The sequence below is a fragment of the Xiphias gladius genome, chromosome 14 (genome assembly GCF_016859285.1).
Source record: "Xiphias gladius isolate SHS-SW01 ecotype Sanya breed wild chromosome 14, ASM1685928v1, whole genome shotgun sequence".
Classification (NCBI taxonomy): domain Eukaryota; kingdom Metazoa; phylum Chordata; class Actinopteri; order Istiophoriformes; family Xiphiidae; genus Xiphias; species Xiphias gladius.
The window spans coordinates 19,873,978-19,890,400 of NC_053413.1; the positions used below are offsets into that span (position 1 = coordinate 19,873,978).

General features: G+C 38.4%; 1 protein-coding gene across 1 annotated transcript; it reads left to right on the forward strand.

Moving 5' to 3' along the window:
• The first annotated feature begins 495 nt into the window (after positions 1-495).
• On the forward strand, positions 496-15,418 carry sec62 (SEC62 homolog, preprotein translocation factor). Its single transcript, XM_040144063.1, has 8 exons — positions 496-596; positions 5,812-5,920; positions 6,946-7,051; positions 7,707-7,896; positions 9,852-9,947; positions 10,038-10,098; positions 10,221-10,340; positions 12,411-15,418. Exons 1-8 carry the CDS (start codon positions 561-563, stop codon positions 12,947-12,949), a joined length of 1,257 nt encoding a protein of 418 aa, XP_039999997.1. The 5' UTR covers positions 496-560; the 3' UTR covers positions 12,950-15,418.
• Positions 15,419-16,423: the final 1,005 nt, after the last annotated feature.

A 16,423-nucleotide genomic window follows, 5' to 3' on the forward strand; every position in this document is an offset into this window, starting at 1 on the left:
TTTCAGAAATAATAAATAATTAAATAAATAAATAAATAAATAAATAAATGTGTTGAGTCTTCACTGGAAACGTAGATGTTCAAATTTCCTTTTTTTTTCACTGGGAACTCATAGGACTCGCCCATGTTGACTCAAAGGGGATAGCTAGTTAACTGGATCGTTAAAATTAGTATACATTTAAAATTAGGTTTGAATCAGTGGAATTGTTTTGACGCGTTTAAAGACAGTCAATTTAAAGCCCCATTTATATCTGAAACGGGTTTTTCGAACTAAATCTAAATAAAATTATTTGAAATTTAAAATTATAAATTAAATACCTTTAAACATTTAAAAGAAAAGATGGGGCTCTGCAGTATTTTAATGCACAATGTCGAAAGCTCGGAGAAGTTCTACCAAAACCAGCCCGACGTTAGGATTTTAGTTTAACCCTAAACCGATTCACTAATGAACAAAATTACCGCTTTTTTTTTTCCAACCGCTAGTCGGTTAGTCTCGCGATACCACATGCTCTACGCGCGTGCGCCGCCTCGCGCACGTCGGAGGAGCTGAGTTGGAGGATCATGGCGGAGCGCAGGAGACACAAGAAACGGATCCAGGTAACATCACTCAATTCATAAAAAATTACTGCCCATGTCACGTGAAGGACAAAATAATGAATAAATAAAATAAAAATCAGGCACAGGTTTACGACCTGTTGCGGGACGATTGTTAACGGCGGCATCCCCTTGGTGAGCCGTTAACAGGCGGCGGTTGAAGCCAAATGATGGCTAAAGGTAGCTAGCATTAGCTGGCTAGCGAAAACAGTTGTCAGTATTTCTGTTTGGAAGAGCAATATCCCAAGCTAATTACTGTCTTCACTACCAGTAGCTCTCACATGCTGATATACTCAGTATAGTAACGTTATTATACTTTCTACTGAGCTGTCTAGAGTCAACCGTTTTCATTGTGATTGAACTGGCTGTTAAGGTTTGCTGGCTAAGCTGCGTCAGCTCTAACCAGACATGTTTACATAATGTGAGGCAATCTGTGCGAATTTTAATTATGAAATATATATAATTATATATAATGAGTCGACACAGTGCATCATAATGTACCTTACTGTGCAGGTGGCAGCAAGGTAGTGTAAAGACTAGGTCACTGATTTCAGATAAAGCAACAGTTTATTGAGTGGTTACAGGTCCATTCAGCTTAAACGTCACTCGTATACATGCTCAGAAACTCGGTCGTAGTAGTTTGATTTTTGGATCCAAAGCCTTTCCCCAAAATAATACACAGTTCCGATCTGTCTGTGCCATCATGGCCAGACACTGATGGTCAAAACTCCACATTAAGTCACCTAGAAAGTTCAGTTGAAGAAGACATGATCTAATATTTTGTGACCCCATTTACATCAATGACAGTTGACTTTTTACGTTCCTACAAAAAAAGCCAACCGACATTGTTTCCACTCCATGTGTTTCACTTGTAGATGCTTGAATATGTTGAATTTGCCTATTATAATCAGGGAATCAGTTCAACATTATAATAGAATTCTCCTGCTGTTCGAGTTCATCTGTATCACACACATAATGTTACCTCATTCATGAGCGTACGGCAAATAAAAGAGGCTTCTCCATTATGTACATCATCACCCTGCATTACACAACAGTTACCTCCTGTTTTGACGGAATTCCTCTTTATTTTTCAAATGCTGTTTAATTGTGGTCCATATATCAGCATTCAAGAATTGAAATGGTTGTGAAGCCACAGCTACTTGGTACACCTAGATAAAAAGTGCTCTAATTCAAAAGGCCTGCAAAATATAAACATCTCCATGAAGATTATAATGTTCTGTTTTTGTTGAAACAGTTTCAAAAGATTTTGTTCACTCAAATTAAATCAGTAAAGGGTCGATTGAATATTGGAAACACCTTTTAGTACCCCAAACCACAGCTTCCGCAATGACCATAAAGTTGAATCAACACCTCTGTAACACAGCTGCCCCTTCATAACTTTCATGCAGGAAGGATTTATTGCAGGGCTGCAGTATTAGACTACATTAGTTTTAGGAAGGTATTCCTAATATACCACCCAACCAAGTATAGGTCTGTATGTTCAGGTTCCATTGCATAACAACACATACTGTCATCTCCTTTATGAGTGGACCACGACGAAAGAGGTTTCCAAAGATCACCAGTCTACATTACACAAACACTTTTAACATAATTACTCTTGATTATTCATATGGCATTTATCATCGTGCTTTGCAGAATTCAAGGGTTGAGATGGGCTACTTTTCTAGCCAAAACGGTAACTTGGATATAGATTTTAAAAAGGACCAGTACTCTAGTCTTGGTGTGGTGCACTAGCAATCACTGTTCACGTATTATGACTGTGACAAAGACCTGAGACATGCTTGCTTTGCGGGTGCGCATTTACGAGAAACCAGCTAATCCTCCTGCGATCAAGCCAGGCAGATCATACAGACAATGACGGGGTTTCCGTGTAACTGAGCTGTGTGACTGGTACTGGTACCTGCTTCTTTAAACAAAGGCTTGTTTGATGGCCTTTTCTTCCTCATGTTGCGGGCTGGAGCCAGCTGGACTGGATAAAGCAGCGCTGAATCTCACTGTGCTGCTGCTCTCATTTCCCTCATGGTTGGCATGTGGTTCATTGGTGCAGGTAGGATAGCAGACAGTGCAGATGTTGTGAGAAGGGAATAAATGGCTGCTCAGAAATTATTGCAACGGACAAAAAAAAAATTCAATTTATCAAACTATATTGTCACTTCTAAAACAATATGGTTCTTTCTCTGCTTATAAATGAAATCTTTCAAAAACACAAGTTCTCTGTTTTATGTACAGCCCCTCTAAAGATACGGCAACAATGTTTCAGTTCCAACGAGATACAGAATCCATGAGATATTTCGGAGCAAATATACCAAAGGATTTTACACAGTTGTTCACAAAGGAGATGGGACCTCATACCTTATCTCAGTTTTGGTTCTCGAATTAGTCGAAATTAGTATTTTGCCAATATTGTTGTATCACTTTTTTGGCCCTTACATTAGATCTACCTCGCCAACAGTTTAATGAGTCCGACAATCTTATTTCAAGGTATATTTGGCAAGGATAGCGACCTACAGTCAGGGAATCACATTGAGTTGTTGGTGTGACACAGACTACTTGATCAGTACTGAAGATGCTATATCGGGAGTTTCCAATTCAAGCTCGGATAGGTTTTGCTAAATAACTGCCGTCTTCATGCAGCTGATTTTGACGTCTTTTTCAGAGCGCTTCTGTCAAGCGCTTGTTGCTAGTTTACACGTCTGGTTGGAGCTGACACAGCTTAGCTAGGTTGATAGCTAATCTGAACTGTAGCTAACTGATTAGAAAACAAGACTGTAACAAAAGAAACTCACCTGACATCCTGACAGACGTGGCAACATCCCTTCACACTCTTGATTTCAAATATTTATCATGTAAACCCTTCAGTGTTAAATCATAAATAACTGGGTTGTCAGTGACAGCCAAGATCAGTTTCGCTTCCACCACTGGTGACAGTGTTGATATCACAAGCCCGACCCCTTTTTGATTTTGATTGGTCAGTGAGAGAGAAGTGACATTGATGAGCGCGGCAGTGTTTCAATAGTTGAACTATTTTCAACTGATTCCTGTTTCTTACTCCTGTTTAGAAGACAGTGGCTAAAACCAGAAATGCCTACAATTGATGGTAGGATTAACATTATTTATGACAGTTTAAAATGGAAAGAATAACATTATCTTTTAGAGCGGAACAGGACAAGTTTTTGAAAATATGTGAAAGATGGATCTTGTACATTACACCCGTATGATCTTCATTTATTTGATGTAAATTTCGTTATTAATTTCCCCCCCTTGTTTTTTAAGTGAATTAAGTATCATGAAGGTATTCCCCAACATTCTGGTTCCATTTAATAAGTGTCTTATCATGGATTTTGTTTTCTATACCTGTATTTTTTATTTATTTGAGTTGTTCTTATTTGTTTGCTGTTGTTTTATTCTAAACTTTAATACAGGGATTACATTGTTGTAAGTGCCTTAGTGTGTCCAAAAAAAACCCCCAAAACTACATGTGCCAAGTAGACACAAAGTACAGTTCCTTCCAAAGTGGGAGACACTGTCAACGCTTTGCAGACTTTTTATTCAGCCACTTGGAATTTAACATCACTTGATCAACAATTTTTGGTTACTGATCAGGTATGATTACAAAAAAGGGGAAGTTTGGAGTGTTGCGTAAAAAGTCAGATATCCCAGCGGCCCTGCCCGCAGATAAAAACATTTTGTTAATTCTGTTGCTAAAGGACAGCAAAGTTTGAGTAATTACCTGTTTCAACTGTAGCATGAACTTGGTTGGGTAAATTAAAAGGTAGTAGCCTGATTTTACAGAAGTGAAGCAGTTCACCGAGGGTAATCAGACGCACCCCTAGGGCCACAACTAATCATTACTTTAATTCTATATAAATCTGTGAGTTATTTTTTACTAAACAATTTCAGAGAGCCCAAGGTGTCATCTTCATATAGCTTGTTTTGTCTGATCAACAGTCAAAAACCTGAAGTTATTCAATTTACAATGATGTAAAAAAGACAAAAGCTGCAAATCCTCACATTTGAGAAGCTTGAATCAACAAAACGTTTGGCATTTTTGTTTTTGACACGAATTTTTTTAAAAACAATTATAATTATTGACAGTGACAGTTGTGTTGATCAACCATTTCAGCTCTACTCACTACACCTGTTACCTTTGTTTTTGACATGACGTGAGGTGACCACATTAAAGCAACAATTGTACAGTGCCATGCGATGCAAAAGCCCTGATACAAATGCTATTTTAGTGAAGTTCATGATGTTCAGCTTCATTTGGCAAGAGTCCTGAAGGTGTTGATTCAACACGGTAATTATTATTCAGGCCATAGTTTGTGGCTTTTTTTTTATTTTCAACAACACTGTTCAACAACACTGCAAAATAGATGGTAAATGTAGAACCACTCTGGCACAGTCCCACAAAAATGTAACGAGCTTCACACAGGTAGTACCAGTATTTTGCACAGGGTTATGGCATTATGTTGTATAGGTTGCTTGTAAATGCTTGTATGAACTTGTTATTTGCTAATGGCTGGATGATGCAACCTATAATCTTTGATCACATATACCTTAACAAAAATAAATATAATACTGTACATGAATGCATTATAATTGCGTTGGCTCATTTCTCATAGGTTTGTCCTGATTAATTCAGTACATAAGTACTTTAGGTCAGTAAAATGTTTTTAATGTCAATAATTTGCTAAATTCTGTTCATCATCAAGATTATTTTCATTAATGAGTAATCTGGTGATTATTATTTTGATTAATCAATTTTTTGTTTTGTCTATAAAACATCGGAAAATAGTGAAAAAGTAACATAATTTCTCAGAGCCAAAGGTGATGTTTTCAAATAACTTTTTTTGACCAAAAGTCCAAGATATTCAATTTACTACAAGAGAAGCTGCAACTATCGAAAGTTTGGCATTTTGAACTTAAAAGTGGATATAAACAATTAATCAAGTATCAAAATAGTCTCTGACTCTTTTTCTTTATATTGACTAATCAATTAATCAACTAATTGTTTCAGCTCCGTATCTGACCATATTTGTTGTTTTCTGCCTGCAGTTCAGTGCCAGAATATTATAAGGTATTATTTTACCAGATGGGAGGACTAATTGGGACTTATTGTGATTTTGTTTCTGTGTGCGCATGTGCTTGTGTGTGCGCATCTGTGTGTTAATTTGTGTGTGTTTGTCTGGCCCTGCAGGAGGTGAGCGAGCCCACCAAGGAGGAGAAGGCGGTGGCCAAGTACCTCCGATTCAACTGCCCCACCAAGTCCACGAGCATGATGGGTCACCGGGTCGACTACTTCATTGGTTAGTGTTATTTTGTGAGCTGTGAGGCAATGAGCAAAGATAGCACTGGGGGTGGAAGTATGAATCAGGAGATGACTGTCAAAACCGGCCCTCTGTTTGTTGTCGAACACACAGACTGTTGTCTTTACTGAACAGAATTTTTTGTCACAGTAAATGAAACCAGTGCTGTGTTGGTTGTTGCGTTGTACTTTTTTTGAGCAAAGTCTGTGTAACGTTGCTGAAGAGTTGTTATATTCTTAAACAAATGTTTCCACTGCCGTTTCCTCCCACTCAGTATTTATATTTGTCTTTTAATGTGGTATGTAGGAATCCACCAGTCAGTTTTGGGAAATGCTGTTTACTGAGTAGTTGTGGGTGGAATAAGGTATGACTGCTGAGGCCAGTTACTCCTCTCATCATCACAATCACGTGACCTTACCAGTGCTTACCCCAACTGTGGCCTGCTGTATTTCTACAGCTGTCTAAAGCCTGTAGCCATTATTGTAGTTTCATTTGTTACCCTTATTGTCAAGTAAAGGGATGCATAGACATTCTTAATGCGGCTTTAATAGGTGTTTTTATAATAACAATGAATTAAAGGAAAAATTGAAAACAATGTCATAATGTGTTTCAGCTCATTGTTTAGCTGTCCAAAAAAACTCTAAAAACCACTGTGCGCTACCTGCTAAGCACCAAACAGGGGACAGACGCAGTTAGTAACGAGCTGGTGATGTTGGAGGCCAGGTCATCTATTTCAGGACTCCTTGTTTTTCTTGTCTCTGAAGATCGTTCTTTGTGACTGGCTGTGTGTTTGGGGTCGTTGTGATGCTGCAGAATGAGCTTGGGAAGGATCAGACACCTCCTTGATTTTTTTTCACGTGATGGATAAAAATTCATTCAACATCTGTGCCTAAAACTTTTGCACAGATTAGGTATAAGTTGTAAAGTGTTTCACACTGAGGGCAAATTTCAGCTACTGTTGAAGAATTTACGGGATTTCAGGCCCAGTAGTAATGGTTTAATGTCTTTAATGTCCCTACTCTCAGCTTCCAAGGCAGTGGACTGTCTGCTGGACTCCAAGTGGGCCAAGGCTAAGAAGGGAGAGGAGGCGCTGTTCACCACCAGGGAGTCTGTGTTGGATTACTGCAACAGGTTGGCTATGAAAAACAGCGCTGACATTATTGAATAATCATTTGTCATATGCAGAATTTTATCCAAAACAAGGTATCTGAGAATTTGATATATAATTGCAATATAGTTTCTGGCATGTAGTGCCGCAACTAATGGTTATTAGCTAACTAATGGTTTACTTACCATTTTCTTGATTTCTCAATTAATTTTTTGGTCTATAAAATCCAGAGAATAATGAAAACTCTCCATCACACTTTCCAAAAACCTAAGCTTATGCCTTCAAATTGCTATATATTCATTTTACTGTCATAGAAGATGAAGAAAACCAGCAAATACTCACATTTGAGAAGCTGAAACCTATAATTTTTTTTGGCATTTTTGCTTTAAGCAATAACTTAAACTATGAAATGGTCATCAAAAAATCTGCTGATTAATTTTCTGTCGATTTACAGATTGATTAATCAACTAATTGTTGTTGTCTTGAAATTATAATTGGATTAAAATTGCTAAAGGGCCAACCCACAAAACAAATGCAAGCTCAGTTTTTTGAAGAAATCCTTCAGATGACTTCTGTGTCCGTGCACACTGATGGGGATTCCTTTGAACAGAAATGAACTCAAATAAATTAATGTTTTTGGCCTTTAATAGAACTGATGTTCTCTCTCTTCCTCTGTAGACTTCTAAAGAAGCAGTTCTTCCACCGAGCTCTCAAAGTGATGAAGAAAAAGCCTGAGAAAGACGCTAAGAAAGAGAAAGAGAAAGAGAAGTCCAAGGGCGACAGCAGCAAAGAGGAGGAGAAAAAAGGGAAGAAGGAGAAAGAGAAGAAGAAAGAGTCTGAGGCTGCTGAAACAAAGAAAGAGAAGAGCGTACGTGACCCAGCACTTTCACCCTCTGTTAGAAGACAAAACCACTCATATCTGTCCTGACATAATACTTTTATCACTGTTGGAAGCTTTTATATTGGGTCTTGTAAAACAATATCAACAAAACAACCTCATTAGAAATTAGTTATATGGCACAATGAGAAATGCAATAAATACTCTGGTTCAAATTTAGTGGATGATCACAGTGCACCAATTTGTCTGAAAATGTTTCAGCTTTACTGTCAGACACCAGTAGCATTTGATGGATCATTTTTGATGCTTTGGCAATGGGATCCATTTGGAGCAGGGTTATAAGTGCTGCACAGTGCACAGACTTTCCCTAGACTGCTTTCAGTTTTGTGTTTGCTTTATGACTATTCAGAGTAGCCTTGACACAGCTGATCTGATCGGCCCTGTAACCTGACAGTAAATGGGTGGATATTGACTTTCCTGTAAAGGTTTAAACTGCACAGAGTGTCAGATTTTTAGAAGTCGTGGAAAGAAGCAGCTCAAAGTCATGTGGACATGATGTCTGGTCTCGGTTAGTGAAAGAGAATTTATCACTGAGTGGAAAACCAACAGGTTCAATGTCTGTGCCAAATGCCTGTTTTTGGTTGTTTGATCAGCCTATTGCCAGTATAACAATTTGAAATTCTGCTTTTGAAGTAGAAGCTAGACTTCATGTAAAGCTGTACAGCAAGCATTACGTCAATGCAAGGCAAGTGTCCCCCCTCTACATTGAGCAAAACAAAACTGCTGGCACAGACAGCCCAGCTGACCAAATCATTATTTCATGGTCAGGACGTCGTCTGACAAAATCAGCGCAAATACAGCTTAATGAAAACAGCTGTGCTTTTTTCATCAGTTATATCAATGTTTAAAATGCGTGATTACACAGAAAGTTAGAAACGAGAGAAAGTTGTCTTCTTAACTTTGCTGCCACACAACCCCAACTACACACACAGCTGATACTCTGCCAAGTGGCATCCTGTTACTATAATGTTTTTGTGTTTATTTCCTCAGACAGCTGAACAAGTATGAAATAGTGATTTAATCACTGACGGTGAACACTACATGTTTACCAGCAGCCCTTTCCAAGCTGCTGTGCTGCAGTGATAAAGTCATTTTGTAATCACGACGACGTCTGACAAAATCAACATAAATCCAGGTTGATGAGAACAGCTTTGCTGTGTATTTGGCCTTATTGGCATTTAAAATGAATGATCAAAGAGATAGTCAAAGGCATCTCAAGGTTGTTTTCTTAACTTTACTGCCTCACAGCCTCTGACCCAGTACCCCGTACACATTGAATGCCAAGCCGGCTTTTTCAGTTTTATACACTCTGGAGGCCGGATTGGAAAAGCTCTGCTTTAGGGCAGAAAACACTGTTTTAGTCTGGACAGAGTGCTGAAATCGAGAGAAAATGATTCTTTTACAAATTTCAGCGGCATAATGTGGACGTAAAGCTGCATCCAGACCAACTTTTGCCACAGCTCTCTCATTCATTTGAACGAGGCCGGGCAGGAGCTCTGGCAAAATATCACAGGATCATCTGGTAAAAAATTGAATCAGGCTCCACTTTTGCTGCAACACAACACAACGTTATTCAGTGCCTTGGCCAATCAAATACTTGCAAGCGCACGTTCATGGTAGATTACTTTGTATTGTGAACGCCATATTTTTACTGTTTGCCTCATGATGATCGCAAGAAAAGATAAAACCAGTTTCCACTGTGTTAATTCGTAAAATCCCGTCTGTGAGTATTACAAACTATTGTGTAGTGTTTCTGAATCTGTTAGCCAAACTGGACGTCCTGGATCATATTTCATTGTCTCACGTTACCTGAAAAAACACCACAAAATGCCCACTGACCAAGAGGACACACTGTCACTCTATAACATTTCATTTTGAGTAAAACACAGATTTTATTTATAGTACATGTTTATTTCAATTAACAGGATGACAGTCCTGGAACCCCCAAGAAGAAGAAAGAAGTGAAGAAGAAGTTCAAACTGGAGCCTCACGAGGATCAGCTATTCCTGGATGGAAATGAGGTGAGTGTGCACGGAGAATAAAGAAACGCAGGAGAAGTGTTTGTAATCCTTAAACACAATAAAGACACAAGACATGTCTCTTTACCTCAGGTTTACGTGTGGATTTATGATCCTGTCCATTTCAAGACATTTGCCATGGGACTGATCCTGGGTGAGTCACTGGTTGGAGATCATGTTCTTCTGAACAAGAAATTAACGGAGGCTTATCTGTTACTGACTGCAGCTGATTTTACTTTTTGCACTAATACCGCCCGTGTGTGTTCTGTTTTTCAGTCATTGCAGTGATCGCGGCCACACTGTTCCCACTGTGGCCAGCGGAAATGCGTGTAGGAGTTTACTATCTAAGTGTTGCTGCAGGCTGCTTTGTCGCCAGTATATTGCTCCTAGCTGTCGGTAAGTTAATGTGTTCAAAGAACAGTCATCATCTACTGGGCCCCTTAAAATTGTTTTGAAGTGCTGTAAGACCTCTACTGCCATTTAACTAAACAAAAAACAAAGAAAATGCACCTGCCAAAAATATTTATTACTAATCACAGCAACAGGTTTTTTTCCTAGATGTTTCTTTTTTTCATTTTCCATAGTAACTGTTTCAAACTCTATTTTACGAGGTGAGCAAATGTGAGTTAGATTCAGCAAACATTAGGTATATTTACTTCCACCTTAATGTCTGTGTGCGACCCCTCATTTAATTTATGTATTTATTTTAATAATTTCTAAAGCCATAAAGAAGTTAAATTAGGCTGAAAATGTTTAACAAATAAAATAAATTTTTTTTGTTCAAGTATCTTTTTCTGTTCTGTCACCATCTCGCAATCCCTCAGATTTATCTTGCAGCCTGCTGTGGGGTCTCCAACCCCCAGGTTGGGAACCACTGGTAACAATAATGATAATAATAATAATAACTTTATTTATACAGCACTTTTCAACACAAATTTACAAAGTGTGTTACATGGTTTTCAACAGATTACTACGTTAAGAACTAGAAAATTAGGCAGTAAAATTAGATATTTAAAATGGAATAAAATACCCTGAATATAAGATAAAAACAATAAAACAATAAACACAACAGTAGCCAAAAAAGAAACAGTTAGAAAAAAATAAGTTTTGAGAAGTGACTTAAAAAATGTTACTGAATCTTCCGGTACAGCTGAAAAACATATTCAAACTTCAGATCTCCAGGCTTGGAATTCCAGAGCTGAGGGGGCTTTACTGCAAAAGCCTGGTCTCCTTTAGTCTTTAGCCGGGACTTAGGAACAGCCAGAAGGGTCCAAGACCAAGGATCTGAGGCGGCGCTCTGGCTTGTAGGGGAACAATAACTCAGCAATATAACTGGGAGCTAAACCATGAAGTTCTTTAAAAGTAATTAGTAAAATCTGATTAGAGGTTAAACAGGGGTGATATGATCTCGTCTTCTAGTATTTATTAAAGCCGAGCAGCTGCGTTTTGTACAAGGTGAATGTGTGAAATAGTTTTTTGGCTCAACTCTGAATACAGTGAATTACAGTAATCTAACTGATGACAGTTGTAAGAGCAAGTATGACGTATGTGTGTAAGTATTTATGGAGCCTGGTTGATACAGTTAGTGTTCAGCTTTTAGGTGAGTCACACAGTAAACAGAGGTCAGCAGAACCAAGAATGAAGGATCCGCATTTACACGTCCATTGACATCATCATTCATTCAACCATCAGACACGTTTTACTGCCGTTGGAGTTAATTTCAGTACCTGCTCACAGACATTAAAAACTAAGTTTATGAAATAAAAATGTCTAAGAAACTATGGAAGAGTAGTACATAGTAATTTACTTTGCTGACCTCACAAAATAAACAGAAAAACTCAGGCAATAACATGAAGTCATGAACACTGAAGTTATAAAACATCTGTTCAGTACCATGGCTCAGCTGTAGATTCTGCCTTTACAAATGTAATAATTTTCACTTTTGATTGACACTCCCATAGAGGAGTCCATTTAACTACATGTTTTTATTTCAGTCCAATACAATAGTACCACTAACTGCAACCTCAATAATGAACATAAGGTTAAATGAATTATTTAACTATATATTTAACTTTAATATCTTTGTAAAGGTAGAATTTACGGCTGACCTGTTGTATTCGATTGCATCAGATTTTATTGGTGTACCTAATAAAGTGTCCACTTGAGTGTATACAGACCAATGTCAAATTGTACAAAACTTGTGTACAAAAAAAGGGTAAAATAAAGTGTATTACTGTAAAGTCAAAAAAACCTTCATTTCTACAGGGTTTCTATTGTCCCCATAAAACAATGAGGCTTACCTGTACAAATTTCTGTGGATGACAATTAGATTTTTCATAGCTATAGACTTAGTTTCATTTTATCAATTGCAGTAATATGTTGCATTTAGGTAAAGTGAGATGTCTGTTTGATCTATTTAAATTGTCGCAGTTAAAAATGATCACTGGTTGTTACTTCTCTCCTCAGCCCGCTGCATCCTCTTCCTGATCATCTGGCTGGTGACCGGCGGGCGCCATCACTTCTGGTTCCTCCCCAACCTGACGGCAGACGTTGGTTTCATCGACTCGTTCAGGCCGCTCTACACTCACGAGTACAAAGGGCCACGAGCCAGCAACAAGAAGGGTTCAGACAAGACCGACGAGAAGGACAGCGCCGCCTCGGCCAAGACTCAGAAATCGGACAGTGACGAGAAGTCAGACAGTGAGAAGAAGGACGGCGATTACGAAGAGGAGGAGGAAGAGGAGGAGAGCAAAGAGGCGGGGCGAGAGGAGAGTAAAGAAGCGGAGAGGGAGCGCCACTCAGACACAGACAGCGACCGTCGTGAGGACGAAGGCTCGCAGCACAGCAACGGAAACGACTTTGAGATGATCACTAGAGAGGAGCTGGAGCAGCACACGGAGGAGGAAGAAGAGGAGGAGGAGGAGGAAGAGGAGGAAGACGAAGAGACGCAAGAGAGGAAAGAAGAGGGTGGGAGTGAGACTAAACCCCAGACTGCTGAAACATAAACTTCTTACAATCCCATCACTCTCTACTTTTCTCTCTCTGTCCTTCCCTCCCTCCTTGCTGTGATCCAGGACCTGATGGTCCGGTCTCTCTGAGCCCGCTGAGGCCCTGGAGAGCCTCCATCTCTTCTTGTTTAGATCTTCCACTAAACAGTACCGATAGACCAGAACCGGGATAGACGTAACGCTGAAAAGTTAAAGGCTACGACAATGGGGGGAAAAATGTAAAAATTATTTAAAAAAATAAAATTAAATTAAAAAGTATAAAAATTAAAAAAAAAAAAAAAAAGAAGAAGAAGCCTTATGGTGGATCTGATTCCTCCGACCCAAATGTTATTTATGTTAAAATGAAAACTGCCACCGGACATGTTTGCCTGAGGAAGTTGTCAACAGCCATCAGACCAACAACACAACTTTTTTCTCGGTTTCTCGTTAAGTTGCTTTTTTTCTTCGCGTCACTTCAACTCAGTGTTTTATTTATGTCCCGTCTTTGCTTTCATGTGGATGCTTTGTAAAGTGAGGTCGAATCTAGATCTAGATCCAGAGGGAGAGCTATTGTGCTAAAATGACCAGTAAGAAAAGATGTGCTGGTTTCTCTGCCCCGTTTTTGTGTTTTTTTTTCCTTGTCGTCTTTGAGCTCCATGTCGATAATACAATCACTGTAGCTCTGGAGATAGACAGAAGGCCCCTTTTCTTTCACCTTGTTTTTTTTTTTTTTTTTTAATTTCTTTTCTTTTCAGGAGCACGCTTCACATCCTGTCGAACGCCAGCAAGTCTGATAGCTTTCTCAGGCAGCACTTAAAGCAAACTGACCAGCGGGTTTGCTTTGAAACAAAACCGGATGGACCAAATCCTGTAGTTTACTAAAAACTAGATAAATAAATAAAAACATTGACCATATTGTGGCTGGATAGAGTATTTGGAGAACAGAATAGTGCGGCTCTTTGAGGTACTCGTCATTGTCAGTAATAATTTTTTTTTTTTTTTAAGTTAACGGCAGGTGATCATAGTGCAATCCTCTCACAGTCTGAAGTACTTCTAGTTCATGTTTAATGACGTGGGACTCATCTTTAAGAGTAAATGTGAGCAACTGGGACACAGCTGGCGCACTTAATTTTCTTTTTTGGAAAAAGATTGCAGCATTTGATTTATTTATACAACATTGATTTATTTGCAAACAGAACTAGATTAAAAGTGAAGCGAACTCTAGTGCCAAACACAGCTAATAACAATGTTATGCATGCTGATTTAAGATGGAGTGTGAGATCGAGGGGTACATTTTGTTAATTCGTTCGTTTTGTAACCGCAATGTCGAACTCCTCAAACCTCTCACATCTTTGACAAAATAAAGAGGAAAAAAAAGCACATTGTTAGTGTGTAGCTAAACAAAGATTTTTGGTCTCAATGAAACCGTTTAAAGGTGTTTCGCACTAGACTCACATCCAAATCAGTCTGGTCTAGTCTCGCACAAGCCGTCGTGTGGAAAAAGCAGGTGTTCATGAATCCAGCTCCGCCGACTGGTACAAGCTCGACAGTTTGGTTCCCAGTCAGAGCCCAGTACCTGGCGGCCTCGGTCCAAGCTGTTCCTTCACATTATCTTCAGGCTAGAAAATGTCCTAGATGCTCTTTTTAGTCATAGTAAGGATTATATTTAAGTATAAAAAGTAGAAATGTATCATTTATATATGGATTCTATTGATATATCAAATATATACATACAATACTTACAGTCTAAGGAACTATAAAACAGCTTTTCTCCTCCTTTTCTTTTGTATTGGGAATAATAATTAAGTGTTTATAATACATTTTTGTTTTTATACGATCATCAAGAGTGTACTCATTTAAGTGGTAACGTGAGATTAGAAAACCGTGGGAATTTATTACATTTATTAGATATCAGCATCTTTGTTCATTTTGTTTTTGACACTGGCCTCAGTAACGTCGAATGTGTGAGCTGGTCGGTTTCTCGGGCGCTGCCAAATGGTTAGTCATTAACCCGAGGTTATAAAACCAGCGGCTTGTGTAATACAGAGTGACCTGCCATTTCCCACATAATCTGATGTGGCAAAAACAATATTTTAATATATTCCATACACTTTCTGTCCAGTTGTCCTGAAAATGAACTCATCTCAACTGTATTTAGCAGTTTGTTCTCCTGTAATCCCACTGAGGTTTGTAGCTCTTTGACTTTCTAACTCACACACTACCATGTTGTTGCTCTTGTTTGTTTTCTAATATCTTTGGAGTTTGTTTTTTCCTTCCCCAAATGGGCAAAGTGCATCTCTGTGTCCTCTGGGGTGTCAGTGGCTCAATATTGGCAAAAAGCATTTCACAAAAGAGAGAAAATAAATTATTCTCCCAATTGTTCTTGACTGTTGCACAGTATCGGTCTGTTGTATATTGTATTATCTCTATGCTGCTGCTTCTCATCACACATTTCTGGGGGAAATAAAAGTGAAATTGTAAAACATCCATATTTTGTTTCTGGTCAAAACCCGTGTCTTTTGATCGCCTAGTTGTCCACATTTGGATCAGTGTCATTCTGAAGACTGTCTCATGCAATATTGGAGTATAGTTTAATAAAATTGGATGTCTGGGAATATATCTGTATCTTATCATTGCAATAAAAATATAGAAAGCATAAGAGTATTGTGATATTTTCTCTGGGATATTTTTCATTTCTTTTGGCATGGGTTGGATAATACTAGAACCAAAGCAAGTCAATTAACCAATTAGTTAGATAAGAGGGAATTTATTTCCAACCATTTTGATAAATTGTAGATTTTAAGGTAAAGGTGCAAAGAATTCACTGGCTTCAACTTCTCAAATGTATTTGCTGCTTTTCTTTGTCATCTTTGTTAGAAAACGGAATATCTCAGGCAAAAAAACCAAACTTTTGAATATTAAAACAGGCACTTTATAGACAAAATGATTAATGGGAAAATAATTGTCGGATCAGTCGATAATAGAAATAAGTGTTAGCTGCAACCCTGGATGAATTATGCCTGAAAGAGACACAAAACAACAACAAACAACGTTGTTTGTTGTTGTTTCATGTTGTTGTCATGTTGTTGTAGTCTTTCACTGTCTTTTAACTGAGACCTGACTTTCAAACAAGAAATATCAACAGTCACACATGAACCGTCAAAGGCACAGGGCCCGTTTGGTAATCCATTGCACTAGACAATGGCAGTGCGATACTTATCCTAACTGTAGTTACATATAAATGTATTATGGCTTAGGTGAACTATAGACTATTGAAAGGCTGTTTAAAGGGTCAGAAAATTGTAAATGTAACTAACCGAGCTATTAACAGTTAAAAAATAAACAGTAACTGTTTTGTCAATCGATCAATCGTTTGAGTCAACACCACGGCTGGTTTCCCCTTCAGTCCAGCACTGTACCTTTCCTGTCCTGCTGTCTGTCTGGGTCAGGAGACTCGTCTGTAGTTAGGAACCAGGATGTCCACTGGTCCTG

Coding starts and splice junctions, on each gene's coding strand:
- sec62 (XM_040144063.1), top strand. CDS start 561: ATGGCGGAGCGCAGGAGACACAAGAAACGGATCCAG. Junction 597..5,811: donor GACACAAGAAACGGATCCAG/GTAACATCACTC, acceptor CTGGCCCTGCAG/GAGGTGAGCGAGCCCACCAA. Junction 10,341..12,410: donor TATATTGCTCCTAGCTGTCG/GTAAGTTAATGT, acceptor TTCTCTCCTCAG/CCCGCTGCATCCTCTTCCTG.